At 45.6% G+C, this 15042-nt stretch overlaps 1 protein-coding gene across 1 annotated transcript in view; it reads right to left on the bottom strand.

Annotated features, from left to right (window-relative positions):
- Positions 1–15042, bottom strand: part of Sdk1 (sidekick cell adhesion molecule 1) — a 964506-nt gene that overhangs the window by 155162 nt on the left and 794302 nt on the right. The window contains exons 21-22 of the mRNA XM_076923544.1: positions 12472–12663; positions 7068–7189 (exon numbers count right to left, since the gene is read on the bottom strand). Of these exons, the coding sequence (XP_076779659.1) occupies positions 7068–7189; positions 12472–12663 (314 nt within the window). The remainder of the gene's footprint in view (positions 1–7067; positions 7190–12471; positions 12664–15042) is intronic.

The raw sequence follows: 15042 nt of genomic DNA, 5'->3' as shown, positions 1-15042 counted from the left end.
TGAAGGTAGACATTGGGTTGGAAAAGCTGGGTGTGTTTGTATCCTGGGATCAGACCTTGTTACTCTGAGGAGGTCCTGGTATAACACACAGAACCTGGAGGGGCCTTTGTGTGAGCCTGGGTAGGGTGGGGGTAAGCATGAGGGTAGGAGGTGGGTGAGGGTGGGGGTGGGGCTCTGTGTAGCACTCTTGCATTCTCCTTGTACCTTCTAATGTGTTTTCTGATGATAAAGCAATGACAGTAACTAAAACTTATTATTGGCATATACTAAATATCTAAAATTATAAATCTAAATTACATATAATTTTATACATATATAATTTATATATGTATACATAATTTATATTTTATATAATTATATATAAAATACATACACATGCATATATATGTGTGCATGTCTGTGTATGTATGTATGTATGTATTTTGATCTTGTTCATCCTCCATTGATATCTCTTGGCTGCCTTCCCTCTCCCATGGGTCTCCTTTTTCTTCTCAGTGGATTAACTACTGAAGAAAAGAATCCTTCCTTCTTTCTCTCCTTCTCTTCTTTGGTAGCTATTAAATAGATCCTGTGTGTGTGGGGGGGGTGGCATAAACCCCTCACTCCTCCATGATGGAAGGTTGAGGGGCCTAATCCTGTGCAGTTATTGTGCAGGCAATCTCAGCTGCTGGGAGTTCCTGGTTCAAATGTCATGGCATTGCCAGAAAGGCAGCCTTCACTGCAGAGACTTATAAATGGTTACAGTATAGGTAACATTTTAAGAGATGGCTTGGACTGACTGTTATGCAGCCACAGAGATGCAGAGCCAGGATCCACAGGCCAGGGACTCGGACTATTCATGGGTAGCAAGTCCCAGAGCTCCCTTGCTGGGGCACCCAGCATGGCAGGGACAGATGAAAGGTACAGCCACTGATCTTAATAGCTGAGTCCAACCCTCAGCCAGGAAAAGCTAAGCTCAATGGAAAACAACCTCAGGGCCAGTGAGATGGCTCAGCAGGGCTTGCGGTCAAGCCTAATGAGCTGGGTTCCATCACTGGGGCACACAGGGGAGAGGAAGAACTGACTCCAGCAAGTTGTCCTTTGACCTTCACATATGTGCTGTGGCATGTGCACACCTATCTGCCCCAGCACATACAATACAATACAAAATAATAAGAAGAACAAGGAGAAAATGTCCTAGCAAACCAGGATTGGGAAACAATTGTCTTAACACAGAAAAAACAGCTATAAAAAAGAGGGACACCCTCCATAAATGTCATTTTTGATAATAAAACCTTAAAGAATTTCTTTAAAGTTAGAAATAAGAAAGATGGTCTCCTATCACTGCTTCAATTTAGTATGATAAAGGAGCTGAGCTCTCTCAGTAAGACTGCAAAAGGAAAGAAAACAGACAATGTGGGGCAGTAGACCTGCAACTCCAGCTACATAGAAGGTTAAGGCAGGAGGATCAAGAGTTCAAGGCTAGGTTTGGCTATAGAGTGAGTTCAAACCCAGGCTGGAAAGCTTAAAGAGACTTTGTCTCAAAATATAAATAATAAAAAGCTAGGTATGTAGCTCAGTGGTACAGTTAGGTGGCAGTTAGGGGCTCGGGGTGTGGCTCAATGGTAGATCATCTGCCTACCATGCATAAATTCTTGGGTAGCCCAGCAGTAAATATTTTTAAAAAGGAATAAAGAAAGATGGGTAGATGGAAAGAAGAAAGGAAGGGATAAAGGTAGGCAGGGGAGGAAGGAAGGAAAGAAAGAAGGAAGAGAAAGCTCATAAATACATACAAGTGCTTATAAGAATAGAAGTGGGGGCAGAAAATTGGGTAGGAGTCCTTCAGAACATACAAATTGGAAAAGCCTTGCTACCTATCCAGAATCATGCAAGAGAAGACTCAGAAGCTGCACTTAATTCTATTCCTGGAACCTATGCACAAGGTGCCGCACACAGCTGAGGAGTCTAGGCTGATGGCAACAAGGCTAAAAGCATCCAGATAAAACAGATTATTTATTCTAAAGTCATCACAGGGATACAAAGCAGTGGAAGAGGGTCAGTGAGGTTAGACCAAAGTACAAGGAGAGTCCAAGCCTGAAGACAAGCCACTTTGCTGTGGCTGACTTTGAAGATGGGAATATACCCAACAGAACCTTCAGCAGTTAGAATCACCCTGCCAACAGGTAGCTTCCCATATACCAAACCTCAGGCTCCTCAGGGACCTCGAAACCCCAGGAACTGATGTCTATCTTCATGTTAATGATCACAGAATCAGCTCCTCACTAGAGTCTCTGGAGGGAGCGCTGCCCTATGGACACCATGCATCATCCATGAAACCCACACTAAACTTGTGACCTGCAGAACTCCAATAGCACATATATGTTTGTATTGTGTATGCACTCAGTGTTTGGCAGTTTTTGATAGCAGTGGTAGAAACTACATGTCTAACATAGAGGACTGGCTGGATAATACATAGCAGGTGTGTTCTGGGGAGACCAGATCAACTGCAGGAAAGGATGGAGAGAGCCACCAGGAAATGTACAGATGTGCAGTAACTGTCACTGAAGGAAGAGAATTAAGAGGCCACATTCCACAAAAGAAAGGTGATACAAATATGTAGACTTATTTCTGTTGTCAAAGATAAGAACAGAGGACAGGGGTTGTAGCTCATTCAGTTGCAACCTGAGTTGCAAGTAAAAAAGACCCAGGCATGGCTGGTGTGCACTTATAATCCGTGTTTGGGAATTGGAGACAAGAGGATCCCCAGGGCTGGCTGTCCAGCTAGCCTAGACTGTTTGGTGAGCCCCAAGCCAATAAGAGACTCTATTCCAAGACCCAAGTGTACTGTATCAGAGGAGCAAGAGCTGAGGTTGACCTCTGATCTCTACATGAATATGTATACATATGCACTACATATATATATGCACTTGCACATGCATGAGCATATATATACAAAGGATAGGCCAAAATTCAAGTAGGCATGGTATCCATGGGGCATAGTGACAGGTGAGAAAACCTAGACTTCCTAGCAGATCACTTTTCTATAGCTTTGACTCTGCAACAATGTAAATGGTTACAAACTTGTAATAATGTAAATGGTTACAAAGTGAAAATAATCTTAAAATGCCGCAGCAATTTCTTTCAGGTGAAATGATTGTTTTATAGAAAGTAACTGCTAATAAGCAAGACAAAAGAATACAATATCTGAAATGGATGTGTCTAGTTTTATACAAGTTGATGACGAAAGCACAGAAAGAAAGAATACTATTGGGTGATTGCTTTTTTAAAGCTCAGCATTTTGGCTGTGATTATAGGAGAGAATTAAACCCAAGGACAAACACTTACATTGCATTCCATAGTCTTGTTGATTACTTTGTTGGAATCACAGTTTTACATTCAATATAATAGTCAGGCAAAGAAAATAACATTGGGGCTTCTGAAAAATTAATTTTAGTATAAGGCACATTTAGTATAAGATATAAATTTAAGGATAATGATTGGAACTGCAAATATCACTGTAACCTTTTGGTGTTAAAAAACAAAACAAAATCAAATCCATTGTTCCAGGGGCTCAGTGGTTAAGAGCATTGAATATTCTTCCAGAGGACTCAGGTTCAGTTTCCAGGACACACATGATGGCTCACAACTGTTTGTAATTCCAGTTCTAGTTGATCTGATGTCCTCTTCTGTTTTCCATGAACACCAGGTATGCATGGTACATAAATATGTGTATAGGAAAAATACTCATGAACATAAAGTAAATAAATATAACAAAAATGTAATGTATGTCCTCTCCTGACCTGAAAAATCTAGAAGTAATGAGCTCCTCCAGCTCATTAAATGTTACTTGAAGCCTATGTAGGAACAGCTCATATAAGCTTGGAGCAGGAAGGCACCATGTCCTGGAACACCATGTACCACCAGAAAATCAAATGACCTCATGTCAGGAGACCTAGTTCACAAAGGGATAATAATGGGTGAATTTAGGGCTTAAAGAATAACAATGGGTGTAAAGGAGATAAATACCTCTGCGGGTGAAGTGGTCACCACACAAGCACAAGGACCAGAGTTTGAATCAATCAGAGCATACATAAAGCTAGATATGGTAGCATATGTCCATAATTCCTGTGTTCCTATGAACAGATAAGAGAAAGAAGCAGAAGACCCCCAGAAGCTCAGGAACAAACTCACCTTGTCTACACAACCCTCAAGAGATACTGTTTCACACAAGGTAACAGTGAAGATTAACACCTCACACTTTTTTCTAACTTTTATATATGTACCATGGCATGCCTGCGTGCGCCTGTGCACACACACGAGGAGAGATGGGGAAGAGATGTAGCACCATGGATGACCATGCATGTACCAAGAACAGTCCTGGATAACAACTTATATGTGTGTTAGTAAACTGGCAAAAACCTCCAATTGTGTGGGCATATTGTTATTGAACATTATCAAATTTATGAAGCCTTTGGATAATCTAAACATTGGAGTCTCATTTATACTGGCCCTGCATGGATGGCGGGATGGTCTGGGCGCAGCCCAGCCTTGTGGAGACAATGTGGAAGATTGGTGGAGACATCGCCCATGCGCCAGCATCTCTGGCCACCGGAGCCGGCAGCCTGAGCCTAGCAGAGGCAAGAATATGCCACTGCTGCTCCTGGCTATAGGCCTAGACTAGTCAGGAACATGGTGGCTGATTAAGAAAAGTCAGTTTAAATAATTACTTCAAAATACCTGGAACATATTGAATCATATGCTTTCAGAGTTGTTGCGATGGTCAGAAAGGGATAGGACACACATACAAAGGAAGTAAATCTGTTTAACACTGGAAGAAGTACACAGTGCCTTACTTTGATAACTTATAGGTGAAAGAAAAGAGAGCTAAGTGGTTTTCTGCCTTCCTGGCTTTGGGGTACCTAAACAATGTGGGTGATAAGGGCAAGGGCTTCTCATCAAAGTTCCAGAGATAGAATGAGTAAAGGTTGAGAGAATGTGAAAATTACCATTCTGAATGTCCAAAGACAACAATTTAGGTAAAAAACTATACATGGATAAGTCCATTAGAGAAAACATCAATGGGGGAAATAAAAGAGTAGTGATCATAGACCAGGCAGCAAATTCCTATCTGCTACTCTATTGAGACTCTCTGCTCTTGATCTACCTCAACCTTCTCAGAACACCAAAGGTATGCTGAGGATGCAGGAAGGAGGGAAGAAAGGAAGAAAGAAAGAAAGAAAGAAAGAAAGAAAGAAAGCAAGAAAGCAAGCAAGCAAGCAGGAAAAAGAGAAGGAGACGTATCTCATCAAGTTTTTGTGATAAATTTCTGGTTTAAAGGACACAGGGGACAGAAGAGTGCTAAGTGGTACCACTAGAAGGAATCATGCAGGGGCCTCTCCAGGGCCTAGGTGTTGTCAACAGGGCATGGCACTGGGAAAAAGGGTAGTCAACTCTTTTGAACAAAAAAGATATATGATCTATGGTGACAGAAGACAAGTGGCTGCCAGTGGATGAGGAGAAATGAGAGGTTAAGAAACAAGGAGTATAAGAATACTTCAAGAAACAACATATGTGTTTTTAGTGCTTGCTCAGCTACTAAGACCAATAAACACTGAGCTGTGACAATTAGTTTTCCACAGGCACATTTTTCTTCTAAGAGTTTCAAAGTCTGCTTCCTATCATAATTTTTGTTGTATTAACTGGGAGTTTTTTCTGTCTTTTTTTTAGATATAAAATACAGGTAAGTCTTATTTTTTTTCAAGTAAATAGTCTCAGTCCCAGTGATGGATCACCTCCATCTAGATTGTTTACACTGTAGAGATTCTACAGAGATTTCCAGAAAGGTGGGCTTGGTGAAACTTTTGCACATGTATGCATAAGATTCACTTCCTAATTCACGCCAATTCCCAAAAGAGATTTCTCCTACTCAGTGAAAGAACAGTAATGGGTCACCAGGAACTAATCACATAGTAACTATTTCCAAACTTTGCCATACACTGCTTGTAATTTTGTTCTTTATCTTTTTCTCCATTATCAGAATATGGAACTGGTGGAATGAGTGGTACTTGTCCATGCCAGCAGATCCTATCTGCATAGCCCTCCTACATGTCTAAGCCTTCCCATGCTTGTTATAACCCTTGGTACTACATTGAGTCTTTTCCATAGCCCATCCTGGGGCCAATATGATAGATATTTCCATCACTTCTCAATGTTCTGTGCTGTCTCCAGATACACCCTGAAGAAGGAGATGCTGCCATGCAGGAATCTTTCCTTCCACAGCACAGGCTACCACTTGATTCTCCATGCCCAGAACAGCACCTGGAGACAGAGCCTGTTCTAGAAAGGCCACTGAACCCATGATGCTCTTTGACAGATAAGCCATACCAGTTTGGTAGCTAACAGTGTTGTAGAATTTAAAACAGTCAGCTATGCTATCTAACTTGGGGCTTCACACTGAGATTTCAGTTATTCTCACTTCTCTGATTATCTGACAAGACCTTGGTTTTCTCATCTTTGCCTCCAGAGTCTGATGTTATTCCTGTCCCTGATCTTCCCCTCCAAGCTCAGTCCCTTTTACCCTCCAACCCCCAGTCCCTCCAGAACCTGAGGAGACACTCTACAAGCAACATCAACAATTTCCCCAAGGGCAGGTCCTTGTCATCTTTCTATGACAAGAGCAGCAGCTTCCAGGAGGTAGTGGTTAATATTGGTAACTTGACAGCATCTAGGATTACCTAGGAGACACACCTTTGGTTATGTCTTTGAGGGAGATTCCAGATTGAGGTAGTTGAAGTAAAAAGACCCACTCTTAATATGGGTATCCCCATCCCACATGCTGGGATCCTGGACTGAATAACAAAAGAGAAAATGATCTGAATATCAGCAATCATCCCTCTATGCTTTCTGATTGTGGATTGTCATGTGACTGGTTGCTCCTGCTCCTGCTTCCATGACTTCTCTGCCTTGATGGATGGTACCTGCAACTGTGAGCCAGTTAAGAAACCTTCTTTCTTAAGCTGCTGTGTGTCACATACGTTGCCACAGCACTGAAAAAAAGCAACGGACACACAAGGCCATGAGACTCGTACCTGCCCCTCTACAATCCACCTGCAGATGGCTGTCTTCCCATCATAGCCAGGTCGGAACTGGAGTGTGGCTGAGCGAGGGCTGATGTTGGAGATGACCAGGTTGGATGGAGCACCAGGAAGGTCTAAAGAGGGATGAGAGAGGTGGGAAGAGGGTTAACTTCTGTCAACGCTTAGGGAGAGTGCAAACATGTTAGGGAAGAAACAGCTTCAAAATGACTCTTTACTGCACTTGTTTACCAAGCCAGGAGAGTGAGAAGCCCTGCAGCTTCCCCAGCAGAGGCCTCCCAGCAGGGTCCTTCCTCTAACAGTGCCACCTGCTGTGCTCCAGGCCATCTGAAGTGGCATTAGAAGACTCCTGTCTTATTCATCTTTCAACAGAACAGATAATTAATAGGCACTTATTGTGCAAAGAAAGACAAGGGAACATTATTACATCCTCCAGTTTCCTGCTCTGGCACCAAAAAAAGGACAGTCTGACTTCTTTTCCCTGCTCCTATGATGCCCAGGAAGTCAGGGTTGAGGAAGGGATGGAAATCTGGAGGCCATGGATGGAGTTTCCAAGACAACCAAAAGCAAGTAACAGTGCAGAACTCTTTCCTGGACTCAGTTATTCTGGAAGTCACATAAGGTAGAAGGTGAGCCCCATCATCTGAAGTTTCTTGGCCTTAAGCCCACTCATACTCAGACACTAGTGGGCTGCTATGTAGAAGGCCAGGCTTACTTGCAAGTTCAATAAAGTGTTTATAGTGAGAAATTCCCAAAAGGAAGATATAAGTTAAAGAGAGAAGGGAAATAATGCAGAGAAGAACTTCTCTAAAAAGTGAGAACAAAGGGCTGGATGTATACCTCAGGAGGTGGGGTTCACCTAGTACCCACAAAGCCCTTGGCTTGATCTCCAGCACTGTAAGACCAGGCATGGCAGGGCACTTTTGTAATTCCGGTACTCAGGAGATAAAGGCAGAAGGTTATCACAGGAAGTTTGGGGCTAGCCTGGGATACATGAGATCTTATCTCAAAAAAATTCAAACAAACAAACAGTGAAAATCAAAAATGAGGCTGGGATGTAGCTCAGTGGTAGAACACTTGCCTAGCATACACAAGGCTAAGGGTTCCATCTCTAGAATCTAAGAGAAAGAAAGAAGGAGAGGGGGTTGAGTATGGGAGGAGAGAGGTGGGGAGAAAGGGGAAAAGAGAGAAGGAAGAATTGAGGGAAGAAAGAAAGAAAGAAAAGGAGAGAGGAAGGAAAGAAATACATTTGCTATCTGCAGGTTCTTGAGGGGAAATGTCTTAGCTTGCATTGCTGGAGTATTTGAAGGCAGGTCTTGACACGAAAAAATAAAACCCCTTTGGTAACAGCGTGATATTGTCACAAGCAGGGTCTCTAGGATCTTAAGGGTCCTTCTGTATCTGACTTAATGAATTTGAAGCAGAAATGTTTAAAGCGAAGGACAAGTGACTCTTCTTTCTAGTCCTTGGCTCTCTGGATTCTTAAAAATGGCTCTTCAGCTTCTAATGGACACAAGCCTCTAGCTCAGCAAACAAAAGCCAGCTCCTTAGCAGGGCTCATCCATCGCTGTGGGAGGCTCTTTCTCAGGACTCAGTGTGGTACTCAGGATGGGAGAGTCCTCCAGCCGCTGGTGATCTGGCTTGAGCAGCATCTCAGCAGTCTCCCTTCACAGTGGCTATCAGAGGCTCACTCAAAGCAGATGCCTCCATCTTTCTTCTGTCTCTTCCACTGCAGTTCCCGGTGACATGTAGCCCAGAGACAGTATCGCTGGTTGTAGAGAGGCCTCCAGAGGTCATTTCCTATCAGGGGTGGACAGTATCCAGGCCACAAACCTGTGTGACTCACACTACATGTGCAGGCTGCATTTTCCCTGGTCAGGCTTCATTTTTAACATACAAAACAGTGCCCACGTTAGAGCCAGTGCTATGAAAATATCATGTACTAATGTTATTTTCAATCTGTGATTGGGGCTGTGCTTTGGGTATCGGGGTAAAATCAGTGAGCACGCTGGGGAAATGGATGAGTCTGTAAAGTGCTGGCTGTACAAGCATGAGGAACTGGACTCAGATTCTCAGAATGTAGGGTAATAGGCCAGTGGAAGGTCACCCTGCCCCTGACCTGTCCCCGAACCCAGGGCTCAGGGTTAAAGGCCAAGCAATATTTCCAGCCACACTATGCTTTTCCACTAGCTTACTGTGCATGGTCCAAAGACCCTATAAGAGCCTGTCCCTCCAACCAGCCTGCTGCAGGATCTGTTCCCTCTCAGGGGCAGCCACTATTCTGTTTCTCCCTCATCTCTTGTGTGAGGCTTGTTGTGTAGTGTGACTTTGTGGCATTCTTTGGCTCCTGATTGCCATTGTGATACCCTTTGGGCTGGAAAACCTGTTCACAGAACCCATCTAAAGCCAGGTATGGCAACCAACCCCTGTAATCTTAGTTCTGGGGAAGCAGAGACAGAAACATCCTGTGCTTTCTGGGCAGCCACTCTAGCCAATCAGTGAGCCCCAGATTAAGTGAGAGATTCTGTCTCAAAATAAGATGAAATGAAACGAAGGAAGGCAACAGATGTTGGCCTCTGACCATCACATGCATATGTGCACATGGACCACACATAGCAGGGAAAAATATTGTAAGGAATCTTTTTGTCGATAGAAGACTTAAACCAATACTGTCTTGCCTTAGTGTGATGACCTTCCATGCTTATGGAATGGAGAAGTTATCCCAAAGCAAACTCAGGAGTCTCACCTCACCTCCATGCACTAGTTCCTCTGGTAGGGCCCAGCTTTCAGTGGCATGACAGGTGCCTGTAATTCTGGTACCCATGTCAGTGTCAGGGCCACTACCTTGTGAAATGGCCACTATCTGCAGCTGGGAAGAAATGCTTGGTCACACCTCCTCCTGCTGGTGCAGACTAGGCCCACACTCAATGAAGCACCATCTCCGACTGGTAGCAGGGGAGGACTCTCCGTGGATTCAGATGCTCCCTCAGTCTCCTCCTCTGTCTCCACACAGAATCTGGATTCAGAGGGAGTAGGTTTAGAGCGGCACCATAAGAAGAGCTGAGGATGGATGTGTGAGACTCCGGGGGCTCCTGAGGGCTCCTGGGGCTCCTGGGGTCTCCTGAGGGCTCCTGGAGCTGCTGGGTCTCCTGGGTCTCCTGGGTCTCCTGAGGACTCTGAGGGCTCCTGAAGACTCCGGGGGCTCTGGGGGCTCCTGAGGGCTCCTGGGGCTCCTAGGGGCTCCTGTGGGCTTCTGGGGCTCCTGGGGGCTCCTGGTGGTTCCTGTGGGCTCCTAAGGGCTGCTGAGGTCTCCTTAGGGTTCCTGAAGGCTCCTAGAGGCTCCTGAGGAACTCCTGAGGAACTCCGGAATGACTCCTGACAGCTCCTGAGGTCTCTTGGGGGGCTCGGTGAGGACTCCTGAGAGCTCCTGAACACTTCTGACGTCTCCTGGGGTTCCCGAGAGTTCCTGCAGCTCCTGAGGACTTCTGAGAGCCCCTGAGTGCTCCTGGGGGCTATTGAGGTTTCCGGGGGGGGGGGGATCCGGAGGGCTCCTGGGCTCCTGAGGCTGAGACTTCTAGGGTCTCCTGAGGGCTCCTTTCAGTGCACACATTTCATCTGTTTTACATTATCTTTAGACACATATAGCTCTCTTCAGAACAATCAGGTTATGAGACTGAGTTGGAAGGGAGGAGCAAATATGAATTGACTTCATGTGAGTTTTCTGGGCCTCTATGAATACAGTTGTCATAGTTTTCAAATAAGGAAAATTGACATGCATGTTGCATGTATGTGTCTGCGTGTGCTGTCTGTGTGTGCACATGCGTGTGTGTGCGCACACACATTGTGTACATAGTATACATGCATGTAGTGTATATGCATGTGATTATGTGCATGTGATATATGTGCATATATGCGTGTAGGTGCACACACCTGTGCATGTACAAAACTCAGAGGAGGCCATCACTGTGACTCTTTGTCTTTTGAGACACAGTCTCTCACTGAACATAGAGCTAGGCTGGCAGCCATCAAGCCCCAGCCATCCTGTTTCCCTCTCATCCCTGTCAGTGCTGGGCTTACAAGCTTGACTGCAGCTACACCTGGCTTCTGACGAGGATGCTGCGATCCAAACTCAGGCTTTTCTGCTTAAGCAGCAAGCGCTCTTACCAGTGACTCATCTCTCCAGCCGTTCACTGAGCGTCTTTTAAATGGTAGGAGACTTGACAGCTATAATTGTAGGATTGAACCGGTAGACCCGTGACAACCTCCCATCCCTGTATGCACTGGTGTTTGTGAGGCTTCAGAACACAACATCTCCATCTTAAACAGAAGCTTTAAAGCTGAGAGCAGGAGTGAGTGCTGGTTCTCTGGAGCTGAGCTAGGTGTATAGGAAGCTCCTGTGAGTTTCAAAGGGACACACCGGAAGGGGTGTCAGACATTTTCTCACGAGCGGATTCTGCCACAGTGGCTCGCTGAACTCAGCCACCCACACCCTGCAGACTGCTCCTGCTTTCATCATCATGTCTACTATTGTTTCTTTCTCAGATTTGTTGTTTATGTATATGAGTGTTTTGCCTGTGTGGATGTTTGTGCTCTATGTGTATACCTGGTGCCCTCCGAGGTCAGAAAACAGTATTGGGTCCCTTAGAATTGGAGTTATAGTCAGCTGTGAGCCACCATGTGGGGGTCCAGACATGGAATTTGGGTCCTGTGCAAGAGCAACAAGTGCTATTAACTTCTGATCCATCTCCCTAGCCCCACCTTTTCCTATTAAAAACCCCAGTTCCTAACATTTTGGTAGCTGGAGCTCTAAGCTTCATGGTCTTTGCTGTTTTTAAGATGGGGTCCCATGTAACCCAGGATGATTGTCAACTTATTGTATAGCCAAGGATGGGCTTGAACTCCTAATCTACCTGCCTTTACTTGGGGAACCCTTGCATTATAGGTGTGCATTATCACACACCTGGTTTGCATGTTCTGAGGATCAAACCCACAACCGTGTGCTCATCCAGCCCCTCCTAGACTTAATTTCAACATATTTTTCTTATTTCCCATTCTCAAAGGCTTCTACCATCCCTGTAGTCATTGGCTGTGGAAACCTTGGGCCGTGGAGACCATGTTTTAGCCCCATGGAGATCACTCTTCTTCTTCCTTTCACGCCATGTCTGTCTGTGCTCACACTCTGAGATACTGGGGAAGTGAGATACTGGGGCAGTGAGATACTGGGGAAGGCGAGGGTGAGGGTGCACCAGAGTCCTGTGCCTTCACACGTCTCAGCAGGAGACTAAGCCCTGACCTTAGCTCTCAAGGCACTTGGTGGCTTCTGCATGGAGATGCCACCATATCGAGAGGGTCGGAGATTACAAGCACAGGCAAAGTATGGGTGCCACGATCCACTGACCTGGGGGCACTCCTGAAGAGATGGTGGATGATGTGGTCAGGCCCACGCCTGCAGCTGTCACGGCAGCCACGTCAATGGTGTAGGTGGTGAGTGACGACAATCCTTGGATCTTGTACTCATGGGTCGTGCTGTTGAGGGTGTGTGTGAGCCGAGAGTCATTTCTCCCGTACACCTCCCAGGAAATCTGATAGCCTGCAAGACAACGGAATAGCTGAGGTACATGGGCCAGAAGTCACCCCTCCTCCCAGAAGAGCTCTGGGCCAGCAGGAGAGCATTCAGGCTCAATGGTGAATGAAAGAAGGCCCAGGCTCTTCCTCTGTGTTCTCCCAGAGGACTCCACTGTGCCCTGTTCCTACCACAAAGAGTTCTGTCAGAATAGGTTTCTGGGACTGCAAGAGCTGACGCACAGACAAGAGAGTGGCAGATATGAGGGCTAGCCTGCAGTGCTCTGCTGAGATCACACTTGTTGAATCAGGAGACCCTGTAGTGGTGTTCCCAGAGTTGCAAACTGCCACTTTCATTATCCGGTCTCCCGAATATGGTGGCTCACTCTAGGGTGCCATCTCATGTATAAAAACACTTCTATTAAGTGTGTATGCATGCGTGTGTGTGTGTGTGTGTGTGTGTGTGTATGCATGTTAGGAGTATATGCATGTGTGTGTGCATGTGTGTTTATGTATGCATGTTGTGAGTGTGTGCATGTGTGTGTATGTGTGTGCATGTATGTGTGTACTTGTGTGTATGTATGTGTGTGTATGCATGTTATGAGTGTGTGCATGTACATGCGTTTGTGTGTGCGTGTGTGTATGTATGTGTGTACATGTGTGTATGCATGCATGTATGCATGCATGTGTGTGTGCATGTGTGTATGTACGCATGTTGTGAGTGTGTGTGAGTGTATGTGTGTGTGCATGTATACATGTGTATATGCATGCATGCATGAATGTGTGTGCATGTATGTATGTACGCATGTTGTGTGTGTGAGTGTGTGTATGTGTGTGTGCATGTATGTGTGTACATGTGTGTATGCATGCATGTGTGTGCATGTATGCATGTACGCATGGTATGAGTGTGTGTGTATGTGTGTGTGTGCATGTATGTGTACATGTGTGTATGTATGCATGTGTGTGCATGTGTGTACACATGTGTGTACGCATGTTGTGAGTGTGTGCATGTACGTGTGTGTGTGTGCACGTTTCCCTTCCTTTCTGTGGTGACTGACAGGCTGCTCTTCCTGTCTTCCTTTCACCTGCCCCACCTTTACCCTAGTTCTGCATTGCTTCAGAGCTTTGCCTTGCTCCTTACTGAAAGTGTTATTTTCTAGAAAAAAAATTAATTTTCCTCCTAGTTTTCATCTCAATCTGGCAGGGCCTCCTGATCACAATTTATTTAGCCTTAGATTCCATCGTGAGTTGAGCTTAGAGAAAAAAAGACCCAGCTAGTGCCTGAGTCACCCCTTCGGAGGGGAGCTGATGGGATTAGAGGGCCCTTAAAGTGTCTTGTAAAGAGGGGACAGTGATGGAGAGAGCTCCTGGGTCCTCGGGCACAGGAAAACTGCTGAGGATGCCAGCTCTTCCTTCTTCTCAGTCAATAAGCTCGGGGATATGGAAGCTCTAAGATGCATCTCAGCTCCCTTTTGCTCAGATGAAAGTCATAAATAAAGGCAGAAACTGCTCTTGCGGGTGAATGGAAACTTAGAGGATGGTGCCTCGGGACTTTAATATTTTGGAAAAAATGTAATGTCAGAACTCACCCCCTGCTCACTGTCCCCACAATCATAACACAGTGTGGTAACTACCAAGCACTTTCAAGGAGACTCAGACATGGGGATGGGGGCAAGGGACGTGGCTGGAATAGCAAGGCAAGACCACCGGAGGGATGCTGGCCATGGAGACCTTGAGGTCACCTGGGCATCTGAATTCCACTGGCCAGTGGAGTAGGTCTCTGCCTCAGGCACATGGGGCACCAAGGTTCCCTCCTCTGTGCAGGCTGCTCCCTCTCCTCATGGTGCTGGCCAGGGCTGTCCCATGCTGCCTTGGGCTGCCATCTCCACTCCACGCTTGCCCAGGGCCAAGTCTTAGGCTCTCTTTCTCCACCTACTCCTTACACTGCAGTTTCCATGAATGATCCTCAGATTTGAACTCCAGTTCAGCTTCCATGGATGGGTGCTAAGATCTGAGTACTCTGGTTCAGCTTCCATGGATGGGTGCTAAGAGCTGAGTACTCTGGTTCAGCTTCCATGGATGGGTGCTAAGAGCTGAGTACTCCAGTTCAGCTTCCATGGATAGGTGCTAAGAGCTGAGTACTCTGGTTCAGCTTCCATGGATGGGTGCTAAGAGCTGAGTACCCTTATCGGCTCTTTCTTTATGGCTAATGTGAAATTTGGGGGGAGTATAATAATAAAAATGCCACTTCTGTCATTTGTGATGGCTGATATTGATTGTCAATTTGATAAGCTCTAGAATCTCCTAGGAGACAAGTCTTCGGGCATGCCTCTGAGGGATTTTCTAGATTATATTTACTGAGGTGGGAAGACACACCCTAAATGTAGGTGGCTCTCTCTCATGGGCT

The sequence above is a fragment of the Arvicanthis niloticus genome, chromosome 24 (assembly GCF_011762505.2).
Source record: "Arvicanthis niloticus isolate mArvNil1 chromosome 24, mArvNil1.pat.X, whole genome shotgun sequence".
NCBI lineage: Eukaryota > Metazoa > Chordata > Mammalia > Rodentia > Muridae > Arvicanthis > Arvicanthis niloticus.
Note: the sequence above shows the minus strand (reverse complement) of the source record. Positions and strands in the feature narration are given on the sequence as shown.